The sequence below is a fragment of the Penicillium cosmopolitanum genome (genome assembly GCF_028827165.1).
Source record: "Penicillium cosmopolitanum strain IBT 29677 chromosome Unknown utg000005l:1.0-4006212.0:1.0-4009387.0, whole genome shotgun sequence".
Lineage (NCBI taxonomy): Eukaryota > Fungi > Ascomycota > Eurotiomycetes > Eurotiales > Aspergillaceae > Penicillium > Penicillium cosmopolitanum.
Genome location: NW_026622675.1, coordinates 2,780,869 through 2,796,526, shown reverse-complemented (window position 1 = coordinate 2,796,526; position 15,658 = coordinate 2,780,869). Strand labels below are relative to the sequence as shown.

General features: G+C 46.0%; 10 protein-coding genes across 10 annotated transcripts; 3 read left to right on the top strand and 7 right to left on the bottom strand.

Moving 5' to 3' along the window:
* Nucleotides 1-355: 355 nt before the first annotated feature.
* Nucleotides 356-1,624, bottom strand: N7509_004055 (uncharacterized protein; the record flags this gene model as incomplete). Its single annotated transcript, XM_056628692.1, has 1 exon — nt 356-1,624. One exon carries the CDS (start codon nt 1,622-1,624, stop codon nt 356-358), a length of 1,269 nt encoding a protein of 422 aa, XP_056491426.1.
* A 1,348-nt stretch (nt 1,625-2,972) lies between these two features.
* N7509_004054 (class I SAM-dependent methyltransferase) lies at nt 2,973-4,562 on the top strand (the record flags this gene model as incomplete). Its single annotated transcript, XM_056628691.1, has 7 exons — nt 2,973-3,185; nt 3,235-3,331; nt 3,424-3,515; nt 3,570-3,745; nt 3,806-3,961; nt 4,014-4,475; nt 4,529-4,562. The coding sequence occupies 7 exons, from the start codon at nt 2,973-2,975 to the stop codon at nt 4,560-4,562; spliced, it is 1,230 nt and encodes a 409-aa protein (XP_056491425.1).
* A 362-nt stretch (nt 4,563-4,924) lies between these two features.
* N7509_004053 (putative MFS multidrug transporter) lies at nt 4,925-6,534 on the bottom strand (the record flags this gene model as incomplete). The annotated part of the gene is made up of 2 exons (XM_056628690.1): nt 4,925-6,312; nt 6,369-6,534. The coding sequence occupies 2 exons, from the start codon at nt 6,532-6,534 to the stop codon at nt 4,925-4,927; spliced, it is 1,554 nt and encodes a 517-aa protein (XP_056491424.1).
* A 542-nt stretch (nt 6,535-7,076) lies between these two features.
* On the top strand, nt 7,077-7,766 carry N7509_004052 (cysteine hydrolase family protein; the record flags this gene model as incomplete). The annotated part of the gene is made up of 2 exons (XM_056628689.1): nt 7,077-7,490; nt 7,551-7,766. The coding sequence occupies 2 exons, from the start codon at nt 7,077-7,079 to the stop codon at nt 7,764-7,766; spliced, it is 630 nt and encodes a 209-aa protein (XP_056491423.1).
* Nucleotides 7,767-7,826: 60 nt separating this feature from the next.
* N7509_004051 (Zn(II)2Cys6 transcription factor domain-containing protein) lies at nt 7,827-9,215 on the bottom strand (the record flags this gene model as incomplete). The annotated part of the gene is made up of 1 exon (XM_056628688.1): nt 7,827-9,215. The coding sequence occupies one exon, from the start codon at nt 9,213-9,215 to the stop codon at nt 7,827-7,829; it is 1,389 nt and encodes a 462-aa protein (XP_056491422.1).
* Nucleotides 9,216-9,482: 267 nt separating this feature from the next.
* N7509_004050 (wax synthase family protein) lies at nt 9,483-9,953 on the bottom strand (the record flags this gene model as incomplete). Its single annotated transcript, XM_056628687.1, has 1 exon — nt 9,483-9,953. The coding sequence occupies one exon, from the start codon at nt 9,951-9,953 to the stop codon at nt 9,483-9,485; it is 471 nt and encodes a 156-aa protein (XP_056491421.1).
* A 142-nt stretch (nt 9,954-10,095) lies between these two features.
* On the bottom strand, nt 10,096-10,833 carry N7509_004049 (uncharacterized protein; the record flags this gene model as incomplete). The annotated part of the gene is made up of 1 exon (XM_056628686.1): nt 10,096-10,833. One exon carries the CDS (start codon nt 10,831-10,833, stop codon nt 10,096-10,098), a length of 738 nt encoding a protein of 245 aa, XP_056491420.1.
* A 627-nt stretch (nt 10,834-11,460) lies between these two features.
* N7509_004048 (uncharacterized protein) lies at nt 11,461-11,846 on the bottom strand (the record flags this gene model as incomplete). Its single annotated transcript, XM_056628685.1, has 2 exons — nt 11,461-11,483; nt 11,546-11,846. The coding sequence occupies 2 exons, from the start codon at nt 11,844-11,846 to the stop codon at nt 11,461-11,463; spliced, it is 324 nt and encodes a 107-aa protein (XP_056491419.1).
* Nucleotides 11,847-13,254: 1,408 nt separating this feature from the next.
* Nucleotides 13,255-13,470, top strand: N7509_004047 (uncharacterized protein; the record flags this gene model as incomplete). The annotated part of the gene is made up of 1 exon (XM_056628684.1): nt 13,255-13,470. One exon carries the CDS (start codon nt 13,255-13,257, stop codon nt 13,468-13,470), a length of 216 nt encoding a protein of 71 aa, XP_056491418.1.
* A 386-nt stretch (nt 13,471-13,856) lies between these two features.
* Nucleotides 13,857-14,906, bottom strand: N7509_004046 (uncharacterized protein; the record flags this gene model as incomplete). The annotated part of the gene is made up of 1 exon (XM_056628683.1): nt 13,857-14,906. The coding sequence occupies one exon, from the start codon at nt 14,904-14,906 to the stop codon at nt 13,857-13,859; it is 1,050 nt and encodes a 349-aa protein (XP_056491417.1).
* Between the last annotated feature and the right edge of the window lie 752 nt (nt 14,907-15,658).

The window sequence follows — 15,658 nt, the reverse complement described above, 5'->3', positions numbered from 1 at the left end:
AACTTACTGCTTGATGGACCGGCCGGAACTGCCACAGATGCGCTCTGCTGCCTTGAAGAGGTAAGCTTGAGCTAATGTTTAGTATCTTTCGAGAATGCCAGTGTGTTTCCACCTCTGTTATTCGATTGTTTCTCCAACCCTTATGCCAAGGTAAATTATACTGAATCAGAACTACTTTTGTACCTATAGTAGTTATATCTTGATAGTCATGCAGCACTTGCGTACGGTCCTTATTGTCGAGGATTAGTTAAGTATCGACTTACTACCGGTTTTCAAGTACTAGTCGAGAGAAGCCAACGAACTTTTTTTAAAAATACATCGATGAATAGCTGAATCTATTTCACTAGCACTTGATTTAACCCTTCAGTTTTAATTCGGGGTATTCGCGAATGCACCCATCGTGATTGTCGACCTTTTGGAATTGAGGGAAAAGTCCGTTGACTTTAGACACAGCCCACATGAGCTTTCCCATAGACCAAACACCAAGTCTCGAATAGGGAAAGAAAAGTCCAAGACTGCCAGTAGAGAAACGCTGACAGTCATCTATAAAAGGCCGCATTTCATCTTCGTATGACTTCAAAGCTCCCTTGACATCGCTCCCATGTCTAGCCAGTTCGCCTGCAAGAATATAGGCTCCCATTAGGCAAAGATTGGTTCCAAGTCCAGTGAAGGGGCTCGGGCAGTAGCCTGCATCTCCAAGGAGCACAACGCGACCGGTTGAAAGTTGGCCCATTTTTATCTGGCCAAGCTCATGAGCATAAAAGTCTTCAGAGTTTCTCAGGCCCTCAATCAATCTATCAGTTTGCCATTCGATATCCTTGAACGTCTCTGAAAATGCTTGCTTTTGAGCCTCTTGTGGTTCTTTATAAGATGCTCTCAGTCGATTAGACTGTTCCATTGCAAACAGAAGAACTCCAGTGACTGGCCGGTCACTTGTTCTGGTCATGATCATTCGTCTTCCTGGGGCGAGGTGTCCTCGCGCGAGGCTTCCTTCGCTTTCAATTCGAGGAATGCTAAAATAAGCACCATGAATTCCGAGCGATTTAAAAGCTGCGTCGCTGACCTCCTCGCCAAATGCGAGTCTTCTGGTTCGTGATCCCTGTCCATCTGCAGCAACAACGAGATCAAAGCCCTGTTTCTTTCCGTCGGAGAAAGTCACTTCCACTTCATCTGGGTGTTGGTCAAGAGCCGTGATCGTTTGGCCAAATCTGTACAATATGCCCCCTTGGCTTCCTATTTGAGGCTTCAATGCTGCATTTCGCTCGACACTGGCATCATAAAGCACTTGCACCATGTCCCCGCGCATAATTTCATGCTCGCTCGTCAGTCCAGGGCGACGCTCTCCAGCAGCAGTGGCAGGAAAGTAGGAGACCTGCTTATCTGTGGAGTCTACCATTTCAAGCCCTGTCTCATTCACACAATGCGCCTTGATCGTTTCCATCAGGCCCATCTTTCTTAGAATGTGAGGAGCTTGAGTCTTCAGATCAACTTGCTGTCCGGATGTGCGTAAGGAGTCAAAGCGCTCTAGAATCGTGATTTTGTGCTTGGGATTGGATCTTTGAAGAAGAGTTGCAAAAGCCGGGCCACAAATTCCAGCCCCAACGACGAGAATATTAAGAGACATTTCCGAGGAAGATAGAGTGACTATATTATAGTTAGCCCGGAAACCCTCTTTTTTTACATTGATTTTATTTTAGCCATGGCTTCACTAACCAATTATTCAAAAGCGAGTTGAGGGAAGTGGCAGGATGGCGATTCTCTAGACTTGTGAGGAGACAAAAGAAATGGAAAAAGACAGCATCAGAAGACTCGTTTTATATGGTTTCATAACTAGATCCTTTTTCCATTAAGCTGGTAAGGCTTCCCTAGAACATGAAAATTCCCACTTTCATTGGATGTTGGTCGCGCTCGTAGTCGGTCACGTCGGTTCTATCGGGCATATCGGAAAATTCATAAGGAGCGGCGGGTATGGCCGAGCGATACCACAAGAATTGAATATACTCTGACTAGTACTTAAATATGTTTTTCTTCCAGCCTACGGAAAACTACACGCGATTCTATCAGATGTATTTCCTTCGGTGCACTTTTTTAGGGTTTTTTCTTGTCGATTATTGCCTCGCCATACCAAAACGCTCCCTTGACTCGGTTCCATAAATTCTCAATTCTGGCTTTTTCTCCGTTTCGCTCCTTTATCAGCTGAGGTAGACTCGATATTTCCAGGATATTACTTCTCAATAATGGTGGTAAATTTTTGATTTTCAATCATTAAAATTGATAAGTTTGTTTGCTTTAAAAGATATATATGTCTATGGACCTTCCTTACTCACCAACCTGCCCTTAAAATCTCTAACTTTGGAAACGACCTCGGAGAATTGCCAACTTGAGGTTATGATGATCTATCAACTTGTGATACAGAAAAATCGGGGTGTGATGCTACTTCAGGCTCGCCATTTCGCTGGGAATAAAAAGGGTCACCTCTTCCCGAGGCCGTGGACGCTGCTAAGGAGCCGTCCACCAATTGGAACATTTGCGTGTCGATCACCAGGCTGGGAGTGAAGGCCTTGACCCAACAGGCTGGTAACATCTAGTTATGCGCGAACGAGTCAATATGTTCATCCACTAGCTATCTTCTTGATTCAGTGCACTCGAACCGGGACACTGTGGAATTGCGATGTTTCGCACTTACTTAGGCCTTGGGACGAGTAGGTTGCTCGGGGTTGCTCTTAATCAAACATCCAGACAATTTGAGACTTTTCATTTTGAAAGAGCGATCACATAGTTAAGTATCCTCGTTCACATTCTACCTCCAAAGGCAAGATCCGGGGGGGGGTTCCTGACCTGCAGGATAGTTTTTGCGGATCGCGATTCAATCATGAGAAGCCTCCTCACTGGTGCTGGTCCGATCGGTCGCATAACCGTGGGCCCGCACAGGTCTGGACCTTGAAAACTATAAGCTCCATCCTCGCCACCTCATGCCCCTCGCAAAGCCTCTTGGCCTAGTCAGTCTCCTTTTGCGCGACCCGTCAAGCTATCAGCCTGTGAGAGTCGACATGAATTCGCCCGTGCTCCCCAATACCAACGACAGTCCTCCAAACGGATTGAAGCCCACAGAACATCAAGCAGGAGACGCGGAAGCCCAGGGCAACACATTCACCAGCGCTCCGATTGTTGCGGATACCTTTACCGTGATGTCATTTATTCCTCATTGGCCAGAAATATCCTAACTGTTCACAGGATGAAGACAGTGAATTTGCAAGCGAAGGGTCCGATCTTACTTCTTTATCATCGAGCATCTTGGAATACGAATATGAAAATGGGAGGCGCTATCACAGTAACAGAATAGTATGTCGCATCGCATCCCATCCGACTCCGAAATATTGATCTAAGTGAATGTCCCCACAGAGTAACTACATGTAAATACAGCATCTTATCGTGCTTATTGCGCAGCCGAGGCTTACCGATTGATGAAATTAAGGATGCCAAACGATGAAGAAGAGCAAGATCGAATGGATTTGGTAAACTCTCTATCACCCCTTTTAGCCGAAACGCAATGCTAATAACGCATTCAGACACATCATATGTCAGTTTTACTAGCCCCTTCCTGGAAATCCGCATCGCTAATTGAAACCAAAACAAGATGGCTCTTGTTAATGAGAGGTGAACTTCACAAAGCCCCAATAAACAACCCACAGAAAGTCTTGGATCTTGGAACTGGTACTGGAATCTGGGCTCTTGATTTCGCAGAGTAAGATATCAGTTGTGGAAAAGAAAACCTTATACGCTGGCAGGCTAATCCATTGATCAGAAAATACCCAATGGCTAGCATCATCGGCAACGATATCAGTGCCATCCAGCCAAATTGGGTACCTCCGAATGTGGAGTTTGTGGTTGAAGACTTCGAATCGGAATGGATTTATGAGCCATCAAGTTTTGACTTCATCCATGCAAGGTTACTCGCAGGGTCCGTCGTTCGAATCTTCTTCCTCGTCAGAAATTTATTGACAATCCTACAGCTGCGTTTCAGATTGGCCTCAACTATTCAATTGTTGCTACGATCATTTAAAGCCAGGCGCCTATTTTGAAATACAAGAAAGTGCAGTATGGGCATGGAGTGATGATGGCACATGTCCCCCAGACTCACCGATATTTGAATTACTACGAGCAATGGATATGGCCTCGAATGCAATTGGAAAACCATACAATGTTTACCCTTATCTAAGACAGTGGCTTATCGAGGCCGGGTTTGAGGATGTCAACCAATTCGTCTATTTCCTTCCTTACTCACCGTGGCCGAAAGATCCATATCTCAAGGAGCTGGGGAAGTTCCAGGCCGCAATGGTGCAGCATGCTATTGAGGCATATTCTCTCAGGCTGTTCACTCAAGTATTAGGCTGGGGTGAAGATGTGTCTAAAATATTCCAGGCTTCCGTTAAGAAACAACTACGAGATAAACACATGCACGCTTATGTCAAGGAGTGAGTCTCTAGATGAAGCATGTTCGGGACTATATACTAAAATTGGGTTTCAGATACGTCATATATGGAAGAAAACCATTGAGATAAACGACCCTCAAATTGGCTCTGCCGTTAAGTCTGCATACTTTGTTTACCATCACTTTTGTGTTATTTCATCCTTTTTTTCTACTACTATCTGGCTACGCGGTAGCCTTTGAGTTACAAGATTGATGATCTCTAAGATATAAGATCTTATTATGTCCTCTAAATACTCTAAAATGGGCTTTCGTGGATGAATAATTTTGTGATCTTGAGTGCGGCTGTTTTGAGATGGGTTTGCCGAGTTTCCCGTTGAAACTCCGAACAAACTGTATTATGATAATGAATAGTATTAATTTTTATGCCGCGAAGATTCAGTGTTTGTAAATTAACACTTGTCGCTTGACTCTCATGATCCATAGTCGGCTGCCTCACACATTCTGTGTGTTCTGTGCTTCGGCCTTTCTTCTCCAGCCAGCCGCAAATTTCCACTGCAGTAGCGGACCGATCAATGCGAAGACTTGAACAATTACACAAATTGTGAATGTCAAACCGACGCCAACGGCATTGATCAGAGGCATGACAAAGCTTGTGCCGCCAGCGGCAAACAAGCATCGCGCTAAATTGAGACTTGCACTAGCCCCGGCACTTTTGTCGTGATAGATATCAACGAGGTAGGTCATGATGACAGATTGCATCGAGACAGCAGTCCATCCGGTGATAAAAGTAGAGACAATCGGAACTGCGATGTGAATGCGACGAGGGAACTGAATTGTCCACCCAAACAGAAGAAGTGACAGGCATTGGAGCAGCGAGAAGAACGGTACAAGCCGGAGGCGAGCCTTTTCAAGCGGAAAATCTTCCTGGTTGCTCTTGGTGCGAGATCCCGCGCTTTCGTCTTCAACATCCGTAGAAACTCTTGCCTCGAAGCTTGCTTTAACACGACCGTAATCGACATTGAGTATTTTTCCGGTTATCAGTGTTCCGATGATAGACCCGACGCCATTCGCAATGAACGTGAGACCAATCTGGATCTCAGTGAGACTGTAGCGATCCCTGAACAGCGATGACATAGCCGTGATACTCATCTGCCACACAGCATAGTAAATAGCGAGGAAAAGAATGATCGGCGCAGCCTGCTTGCTAATAAGGATGCGAAAAGGGCCGAAAATATCAACGTTCTTTCTGGCCGCAAGCTGAGGTAGCGGAGTATCCGGGTCTGTTTCCACCTTTGAAAGCTTTTGATAAGTCTGCAACGGAAAGCGAGTCATCAGGTTAGGTGATGAGACGCTACCATTGGCGACTATGGATCGAAGCGTTTCAGGCAGTACAAAGGTGAGAACGAGGAGAAACACAGCCGCATAGATCATTAGAAACCAGAACACAGATCTCCAGCCTATTGAGCCAGCCAAAGCACCACCTATAACCGGCCCAACAGCAACAGGCGCCAAAAGTCCGGCTTGAAAGATGCCCATGAAGCCTCCACGCTCTGCACGGGTGGTAATGTCTCCAATAACACCGGAGCCAATGGCTATGGTGCTTGCACTTCCAGTGCTCTGGAGACATCGGAGCACAATCAACGTGGCATAATTTTCCGTTTCCGCCAACCCGATGCACGCGCCGATAAAAACGATAAAAGTGCAGACGTAAGCAACTCGGCGGCCCTTGACGTCCGATACGGGACCCCAAAGACTAGGCGCAATTCCCTGAAAAATGAGATAAGACGTGACCGTAAGGTTGACGAGTTCCAGTGATACGTTTAAGTCGGCCGCGATTGTTGGTAGAGCTGGGAAATAGATATTGGATGCAAACCCCGAGACTACAAGAAGCATTAGTCGATGATCTTTTCGCATCCGAAATTTGAATGAAGCTCACAGGTCGCTGCTGTTGAAACCAAGGCCACGATTAACCACTTTTGCCTCTTGTCAAAGATGCTATACGGCGGTTCTGGCGGAGCTTGAGCTGCTGATGCCAAATCTGATGCATCGCTCCAGGACGGAGCATCACTCAAAGAGGGATCCTTGTTTGTCTCCGTGGACATTCTAACTTCAAAAATGGCTTGGAATGAATGATTGCTTATGGTAATGAAAAGATTTAATTGAGTTGTCGGATGAAAATTTATTGGATTGCAAGTAAATAAGTGGGAGTAACCCTTGAAACGAGAGATCTTTAAATAACATCAAGAAGGGCGAGGGTGTCGGGCAGCTGACGGAGTTGAGCGGAGTTGAGCGCCGTGGCTATGTAGGCGTTCCCACCATCGGGGACCAGAACCACTCTAACGCCACACCCGCGGTAATAGAAGACAGAGAAGATACGGCATATTGCCATAATAAAACCAGTAATAAATACCGTAAAACAGTAACAAAACCCCACAATGAATGTAGTCGGCTACTGCCAGCTCAAGCAGTGCCCTGCGGCCACCCCCATTTCCGCTTTCTCCCATCCCCGCCAGGCCCGCCACTAAGAATGTATAGTATGAGATAAAGCAAGAAACCTATTAAATACAACTTTCTCCCCACTGAATTCAGCTTTACTTCACTACTTTTTTTTCTTTTCTTTCAAAACTCTCGAAAATCGATCGGGATGGCTTCTGAAGCTCCAGAAATCCCAACCTTTGGGCAGCGGTATGCCATTCTCAACTTGGACTGGATGGCACTGCTTCTGGGTGCTGTTGAGAGTACACCCGAGGGTCAAGCATTGATCCAGAACTACACTAAATGGAATGACGCCGTCCACAAAAAATCATCTCGTCCTTTGACTATCTTCACGACACTCGCTTTTGCCCATGGCCAACCGGAAGTGAAGCGTGGAAAGCCTTTTGCGAAGCTTATTACTCCGTTTGGAGAATTCAAGACTGGTACTCCTGAAACTCAAATTGACAAACGCTTTACCTTGGATGAGCACGATGTTGTCCTTGAAAAGACAAGGTGGTCAGCGACATCTGGTAATGCCTTGAAACAAATCTTGAAAGCACAGAATATCGACACAGTGATCATTGTGAGTCAGGTTTTGTCTTGCCATTCTCCACGCTATGATCGGTTTTACTAATATTTTTAGTCTGGTCTGGCTCTATCTGGCGTGGTTATGAGCACGATCTATCATCTTTTCGACCTTGATTACGATATTTATGTGATCGAAGGCAACGTGCTGGAACTACCCCCAAGTGACACACCCGAGTTCAAAGAGCTTTTTCTTCAAAATGTTCTCTCCCGAATGAACCTGCATGTTATATCGCTCGATACTGCCTTGCGAGCACTTGACCAGAGTGCTTAGTGTAAAGTATTTATTAGTAACTGATACCTAGAATAAGATCTATAAGTATTTTTGTTACTACTAGCAGGTACTAAAATAGGCCTTGCAAATATCCATGATAAAACAACTCTTCACCCCCCCATGTGTACAACTTACTACCGCGTAAAGCATAGTTCCAAATCCATCAATATCCTCCAACCAGTGATCCACTCTACTCCGTCTTTTCGCGATCTCGACCTCAATGAATTCCGCCGGAATCGGCCAAAGTTCATCAATCGCAAGACCAGGTTCCATCCATTCCGCCAGGAAGAGATTGTACGACTGTTCCCAATCAGATCGAGTTCCTGCCTCCCATATCGTCCGAGATGCAGGCGCAGGAAGTCCTTGTAGCTCAGTGCCAAGATAGGTGGGAACATTCTCCTGCGTGGAGATGACGCTATCAAACAGATACATCATGTACAGAGTTCGCCGTTTTGCTTCTGTGACAATCCATTCTTCCCACCTAGGCCTGGTTCTAGCTTGATCGGTCGCGCAAACAAGGCCCCTTTTGCATGAAGCATGCGCGAGCTCTTGTAAGGTAATCATCGTATGTCGAAGAGAATGATCGCGAGCCAAGTCAAGTCGAAAGTATAGAACCATTGAGTAAATAAGGTATGCCTGAAAAGCAGCCAACAAGGATATGTCATCGTAAGTCTCGCGGGATTCGGTAATATTATCCATTTCACGCTGCAATATCATAATGGCGGCATTTTCGCTTCCTGGTAGTGGATGTTGACACATTCGCACTAAGCTTAGGCACGTTGATAGCGGCGAATTCGGCACCTGAGGCTTCATTTGAGTGGGGTGGATGAATGGTAAGATTCCTCGACCACGGATAGCGGATCCGGCATAAGATTTGAATATTCGAGAGATAAAAGCTATGATGCTGGTGGGGTATTGTTTAATCCTTTGCTCTGAGTCTGGAATGAAAGGATTCATCCAACGGGATGTGATCCCGTCCACATCAATTGGGCATAGTAGTTCCAGCCCTGTGAAATCCAGAATGTCTTCTCTATCCTGAGCATTCCTCGGTAGATGTGTATTAGCAACGGCTGTGGGAGCTGTGTCCATTCGACCTGAATTCAGGGAGAGGGTCGCCGGTGAGCCAGAAACGCTTGCAGGCATCGCCATATTTCCTATTGAAGTGAAATCCGAAAACCGTGTGCTTCCAATCATAGACGACATCCCATCTCCAAAGCCTGTGCCGAGAGAGTCCGTCAAGGACGCGGGGCTACAAGGTCCACCATCGTTGTTGGGAGGAAGCGTATGCTGTGTTGAATCCTCCACTCTGTGCGATCGAGCATATGTGCAGTTGAGACCGCGTGTGATACATCGATTGCATCGTCCTACACCTCGGTCGCATTTCGCTTTCGAGATGGAGCAATTTTGGCAAGCCTTTTGTCGGGAGGAAGAGTATCGTGATTTCTTCATGGCTGAGTGTCTCATGGGTATCTTTGCGTTTGCATGGCTCAGTTCTAAGTTAGAATGGATGAGTGAAAGCGGGTGCGAGTTGAGAAAAGGGCAGCGGAGTTGAGGAAGTTGCGGCCAGATTTCTCAGGCATTGTGAATTTTATTAGCGAATCAGCGCATGAAACCTGAGGTTCATAACAATTCATTTATCTTCGATTATAAATCTGAAAGTGCAAAAAGTGCACCTATATACATTATCACACATTTAATTTAAAACATTTGATTATCTCACACTTCTGGCCCGACAGTCAAACACAGCAGGACAGCCCCGACAAATGCCAGTCCTCCTCCAGTCTTGACTCCAAGTTTGCCCACCACACTGAGCGGCACGAGGTCGTTGGGAGGTAATTGTGCCATACGCTCCGTGTACGGTGTCGAAAAGACAGCAAGCCAAGCAAAGACCCAAACCATACCGACAACCTTCTTCCATAGAGGAGTCAGAACATCCCCGTCTTTGGACTTTTGTGGAGGTGAGAAGCGATTCCACAAGGCTTGCACGCTATCTTCAATCATAATTCCCAAGACAAAGGATAGGAAGAAGTGCATCGCACCCGAGAGTTCCCATGGGATATCGGCCACAAGATCAAGGATGAAGTGCATTGCGCCAGATAAGAAGAATACGATGAAGATATTCGAGTACCGCTCGAGAATGGATGGTCTTGGAAGATGCAAGACATCACGCGCGAGGAAGTTACTCATTGTGGTGAAAGGTTGGCGCAACATCTGATGCCAAAATTTACTAAAAAAATGTCAGCCCTGGGCAATTTTTTTTTTCTTTTTTGACAGGGAGGAAAGGGGGAAAGGGGGGGCTGTTTCTCTCAAGAGGAATGGAAACTCAGACTCACCCCCAAAAATTGCGTAGGGTATACGCGTCTTTCATACGGCCAAATTGCGGTAGCCAATTCGATGGCTCATCAAGACCCAGACTCACAAATACGATCGAGGAGAGTCTGAAAGAGCAATCGATGACAGCTCGGCCAACCAGGAACCAGGTGATATTGTTCGTAAAAGCACGCTCAATCCATTTTTCCAGCGAAACTTCGTACTCAATTTCCTTGAATCCAGATTCCAATTCCATCTGGCGTCTCAGAGTTTGGACAATATCAATGACCAGGAACTGCCAGCTCATGATTGCCAATTGCCTAAGCAGATAGCGACCGACCGGGATCTTCCCACCATAGCGATCATAGAACGCAGGCTGGGCAGGCAAATTCTTCACTTGACGTGGTGTCTTGATTCCACGCGTGAATGAGAGAATCTCAAAGACATAATAGAAATGGCCCGATCTGAAAAACGTGGTGGGCATTTCGCGCGCAAGGTCGCGTTCATCGAGCGGGTTGATGAGCAAGACATTGATCGCTGTGATCACGGAGACCGTAAGCATGCCAACTGTATTTGTCTGAATGTACACTGAGAACTCCAGCGGGCGTACGAATCGGCTGGCGTTCCATATCAGAATAGGGATCGCAAGGAAGCGATACGGTGAGCGCTTTGGCGTCGCGATCAGCAAGGTCCCAATGATGAGATTTTGGACCACAACGCTGCAAATCAGATTGACCAATTCCAAGTTGAGCTCCATCTTAATTGACGGCCTGTGTAGGGACCTTTGGGCGAGTACAAAATGTGCAGCTTTCGGAGGAGGTCATAAATACTTTTTTTCTCATACGAGTCCGATCGCTGACTGGGTGGGTCAGGGGGGCCCATAAACTTTTGGAATGATGAGCGCCCGATAGAACCGCTTTTGGATACGCGACATCCCGAATTTATCCATCCTCTCTTGAACACGTTGATGAGGGGAGGTTTTGAGATCTAAACCCTCCGGGGATCAGAGTGGTGACTAGTTCTCGGTTCACCTTTCTTCTGATCAGGAAGTTGTCCATCTAGGGTTATACTGTACTAGGATCAAAAGTCTGGGCACACGCTAATGTCCTAGCGCGTTTTTCGCGTCTACAAGTCGCGATCCCAAATTGATATCCAGAAAGATGAGTGGGAATAAGAAGAATAAAATAATGCGCCTTTAAATTTTTTTAAAATTCGAATTGAGTGATTCTTAATTTCGGAGATATTGTGATTTTGAGAAATCGTTAGATACAATGCACTATTAGCACTAACTGTTTGAGTTCGCAATATACATGTAACTCTTTGATTGCACGGCCATTGAAAGGTATCCATAGATAGTGGGTTTGCCATTCTTCCATGGTTTTACTCAAGTGATTTTGTATGTGGCGACTGAAGAACAATATAGTTAGCATCGCCCACGCAAAGGGTCAATCCCGAGGTAGGAAGCTTACGAAAAGGCACGTCATCATTGACCGGTACGCCACGAATAACTTCATCTGTAAGTTCTTTGTAGGCTCTTATGCCATCCGCCAGCAACCGAACGACCTGGTTTTCATTGTATCCCGGGGGGCGTTTTTCTGGTACTAGTACCGCATCCTGATAGAGAGCCATCATGGTTGGAGAGCGTTCCTCCGCCACAGAACAATAGAACACTACCAGATCTGCTGCACCGATCTTGCTGTACACATTGGACTTGCTTGTGATAGCGTTCTTGAATGTGAGAGCGGCTCCAGTGGAGGACGCAAGGTTCATATGAATAGCACCAGAAATTTGAAACTTTTCATTGTCTTAGAAAAGGATGTGAGCTCTATGAAATATCACTGACGCGGTCGATAGTTCTATTTTACTCATTTTTTTTCATGCTGACAGTCAATGAAAACGATTGTCGATCTTTTGTTGGTGGCGAGGGCAACTCTTTCTTCGGCTAGCAAATCTCGCAATTGATGCGCGTCTAGAGTTTTGAGTTCCCTGTATGTTCTCACTGGCATGCATGCTGCCCGTCTACCTGACCAAGAAGCAATTTTGTCTTCTTCCAAATACCATATTTTCGCTTAACAAGACTCAGGTCGAGAGGCTCAGTAGTACCATTTAGCTTCGGGCCGATAGTCATCTTGTAGAACTTGAAGTAGTAGTTGGAAAAGGTATCTGAGATAGATTGTTGAGAATGGACTACAATTTTCGAAGCTGCAGCACGCATGTCTTTTACACTAGTATGTCCACGGGCCTTGTTCCTGGGTAGCAGTACTCGTGGCACCACTCACTTTAGGAGAATAAGCTGGAATTTCCTGTCGTTCACTAATCGCACCTCATGGTGAAGCTGCGCCCAGAGCTAAAGGTCTGTGCATGGCCAGCCAAAATTAGCTTGGGAAGTCATAGCGCGGGTATTTCTGCCTCTGCAGCATTTTACCCCACTCGGCTGTGGCGGTGGCGCCTCCAGCCTTCCCCACTCGCATGAACTATTGACATACATAAATTGCACTAAAGTGCCAAGTTCTTCAGCTTGCCACTGTGCTGAGTATATCGGCCAAAATTGCCAATCTTGCCGTAAGACTACGGTGACTTGAAGTACTCCGCAATTCATCACGAGATGTTGAGTGTGACGGATCTAAGACCTAATAAAATCATAAACTTCATATCAGCTGTAACCTTTCTCGTTTAGAATGACGCTTCTAAATCATAGAAGTATCTTTAGCAGAATTCGGCTATATCACGCGAAGACCTAATATCCTAGTATAGGCCGGCTATTTATGCTTGCTAAATGATTTGAGCAGGGCAATTCAGCAAGTTCCAAAAGCCGATTGTGTATAGTCTGGGAGTTGAAATTGTCAAAATATAATAGGGAGAGTAGTGGCCGTCTCTTGAACTAATTTCTATTCAACTTTCATACGAGCATTTACAAACTCAACTCAACTGTACTCAAGGCAAGACGCAACTGTGCCCCCGACTATATACAGAAAACTGACATCTCGGTAAGAAGGCAATTCAAGACAAAGAAGCGAACAATCTCTCGAGCCCAACGGACCTCAGTATCATACACATAGTTACGAATTTGTCTCTACTCGAGGTAAGATTAACCCTATATGCTACAGCACCATAATAACGCGGATACAGTCCAGTGAACAAGAGGCTAACAGCGATACCAATTCAGACTTTGACCAGGATGGATTACAGTGGCGCCAGCTTCGGTCAAAAGAAAATTTCCAGGGGTGCTCAGACAAGTCCTACAGCGCAGCAAAAGAAAGAGGCAGAGGAAAAAATGGCCAAGGAACGGATGGAATTAATGGAAGATGAACAAAGAAGGAAAGAGATGAGGAACGGTGGTATAGCAGGTACTACCGGGTACCTTTCCGATAAGGTCTTGAAGCAAAAGAAGTAGTAATACTAGTTCGAGATGGTCGGAGCTTCTATCGTGTGAAAGAATGAGGAATTCCATTTGGCAATTTACAGATATAAGCACCTATGCTTTTTAGATAGTGTCAAGCATTGTAATTAAGAAATTGGATGTCAATAAAACTCCCTTGAAACAGGCAGGATTATTCTATAGAGAATCTTAGTGCCCAGAGAAAGGGAGTATGCAGGCTAATGTGTATGATTTCAAAACGTAGGGTGCGCTGCGTCGCTGAACATCATTACCGTATACCTCGATGTGCCAGGGGATGGGGGCTCAGAAGAGCTCTAGGGGTGTTGAAAAAAAAATATAAGCAGATACAGAATTCACATTACTTGTCTTTTTCAAAATTTATAAAGCAATAAATTCCGTTTCTAAATAATGTCCCTTTCATTCATCCACCGAATCACATCTCGCAATCTCGACATCGGTTGCAGAAGAAGTTCGACAACAATTCCCTCTTGCACAAGCCCCTCGCACTGAGCAAATGTAAGGCTCTGACCATTCCGATACCCGTGCTTTTCCAGCACCTCACCCACTCTTTCAAGAAGATTTTCGGACCGTGTCATAATCGCATCGGTATCAGCTCGAAGTGAGTCGGCATCCATTGCGGAGCCACCAAAAGCCCAGGCCTCCATCTCCTTTACATCGTCGCCTGCTGCACTGAAGTTTCGCCAATTCTTGTTTTCCAATGTATCATATCCGAGGAGTCTCACCTGTCGACCGGACCGGAATGATTGAAATTCTTTCTCCCAATGCTTGCTCGCCGACACGAAGAAAACAGTCAAGGTTGCTGTGATGCCATACTTTTCGATCTTAGTTCGCGACCCCCCCGACGCGCTCATCAAGATGCCGGTGTCTCCTCCGAGTCTGTAGCCAGACACATAATAGTCCCCATATCTTCGACACAGGCCTTCATAGCCACCACCGTATTTAATCTCCCTGATAGCCTCCATAGTTAATCGAGGCTGGCTTTGAAATTCAATTGTCCCGGCTCGACAGCTCGCAGTAAGAGATATTTTATCCGAATCTTTGTTTTCTTGTACGTGCTCGTCGTATGTTCCTTTGACATTCACAGAGGCAACGAAGGGCAATCCAACACCGACGCCAAACCCAAGGCTTAGATGATCTCCGGTTTCGCACGTTTTATGCGTCGCGACTTTCTTGAATGTTGAGCTCGTGCCGTACTCTGCGTGCAGCTCCTTTTTGATCATGTGGAGCTCGGAGAGTATAAATGGTGTTTCGTCGGACCAGGGGTTCATTGTATTTTGTCGGTCGGAATGAAATGTGGTACCCAGGCGGATGACTTCGCGTCCCCAAGGAAGAGCAAGTGGTAGTCGCTGGCTAGCTTGGAGGGAGATCTCATTCTCATCGGGGCCTTCTGGGCGAGCCAGATACGCGTCTTCTTCGTTAACGGCAACCATTTTGAACGTAGGATGATGATTGAAGAACTAGAAAGGTGACAGGTCTGTCAATCAATTAAAACGGTAATTTAGATGCGCACAGATTTTCCTAGAGGCTGAATGTCCAAATACAAAAAAGGAAAAAAAGGAAAAAAATGCTCATCACGGCCTGGAAAGGAAGGAGGCATTGGGAGACTATTCACATCGCTAAAACTGGCGTCCAAATTTATTTTAACTATACCGAGCTGAGAAAAGACTCGTGATATTGATTTATGCTTTCGCGTGCAGCTGCATGGCAGATGATGCCGACAGGATTCGTAATTCGTATAGGTTCGGTCTAGATTTATGCGGGGAAAGTGGCGAGCTGTCAAACAACAAACAGTTCCTCGGCCCAGCCCGCCACAAAAGCCTTCCCCCTGTGGCGCTCGGGGGTTCCGAGACTCAGCCATGGTCCGGCCTCAAGTCTGACGACTCGGAACTTGATGTCTAGAAGCTGTCAGACGATGAAGTGACCGTATCGGTTATTTAGCCCGCCCTCGGAGATCGTGACGGTCGCTTGACGATGCCGCTCTGGGATGTCACGCTGGGGAGCCAACTTGGGCTTGCCGCTCGTATGGGACAAATTCGAACTACTCGAGAGGGAAAGAGCAGGTTTATTCCCGATGCGATTATGATATTTAAACCAGGAGAATAGTATATATTCCCCGTTCCCGTTGTCAGCCCATGAAAGATGGGTACTGATAATTGATATTTGACCACCTGGGCATTCAAGT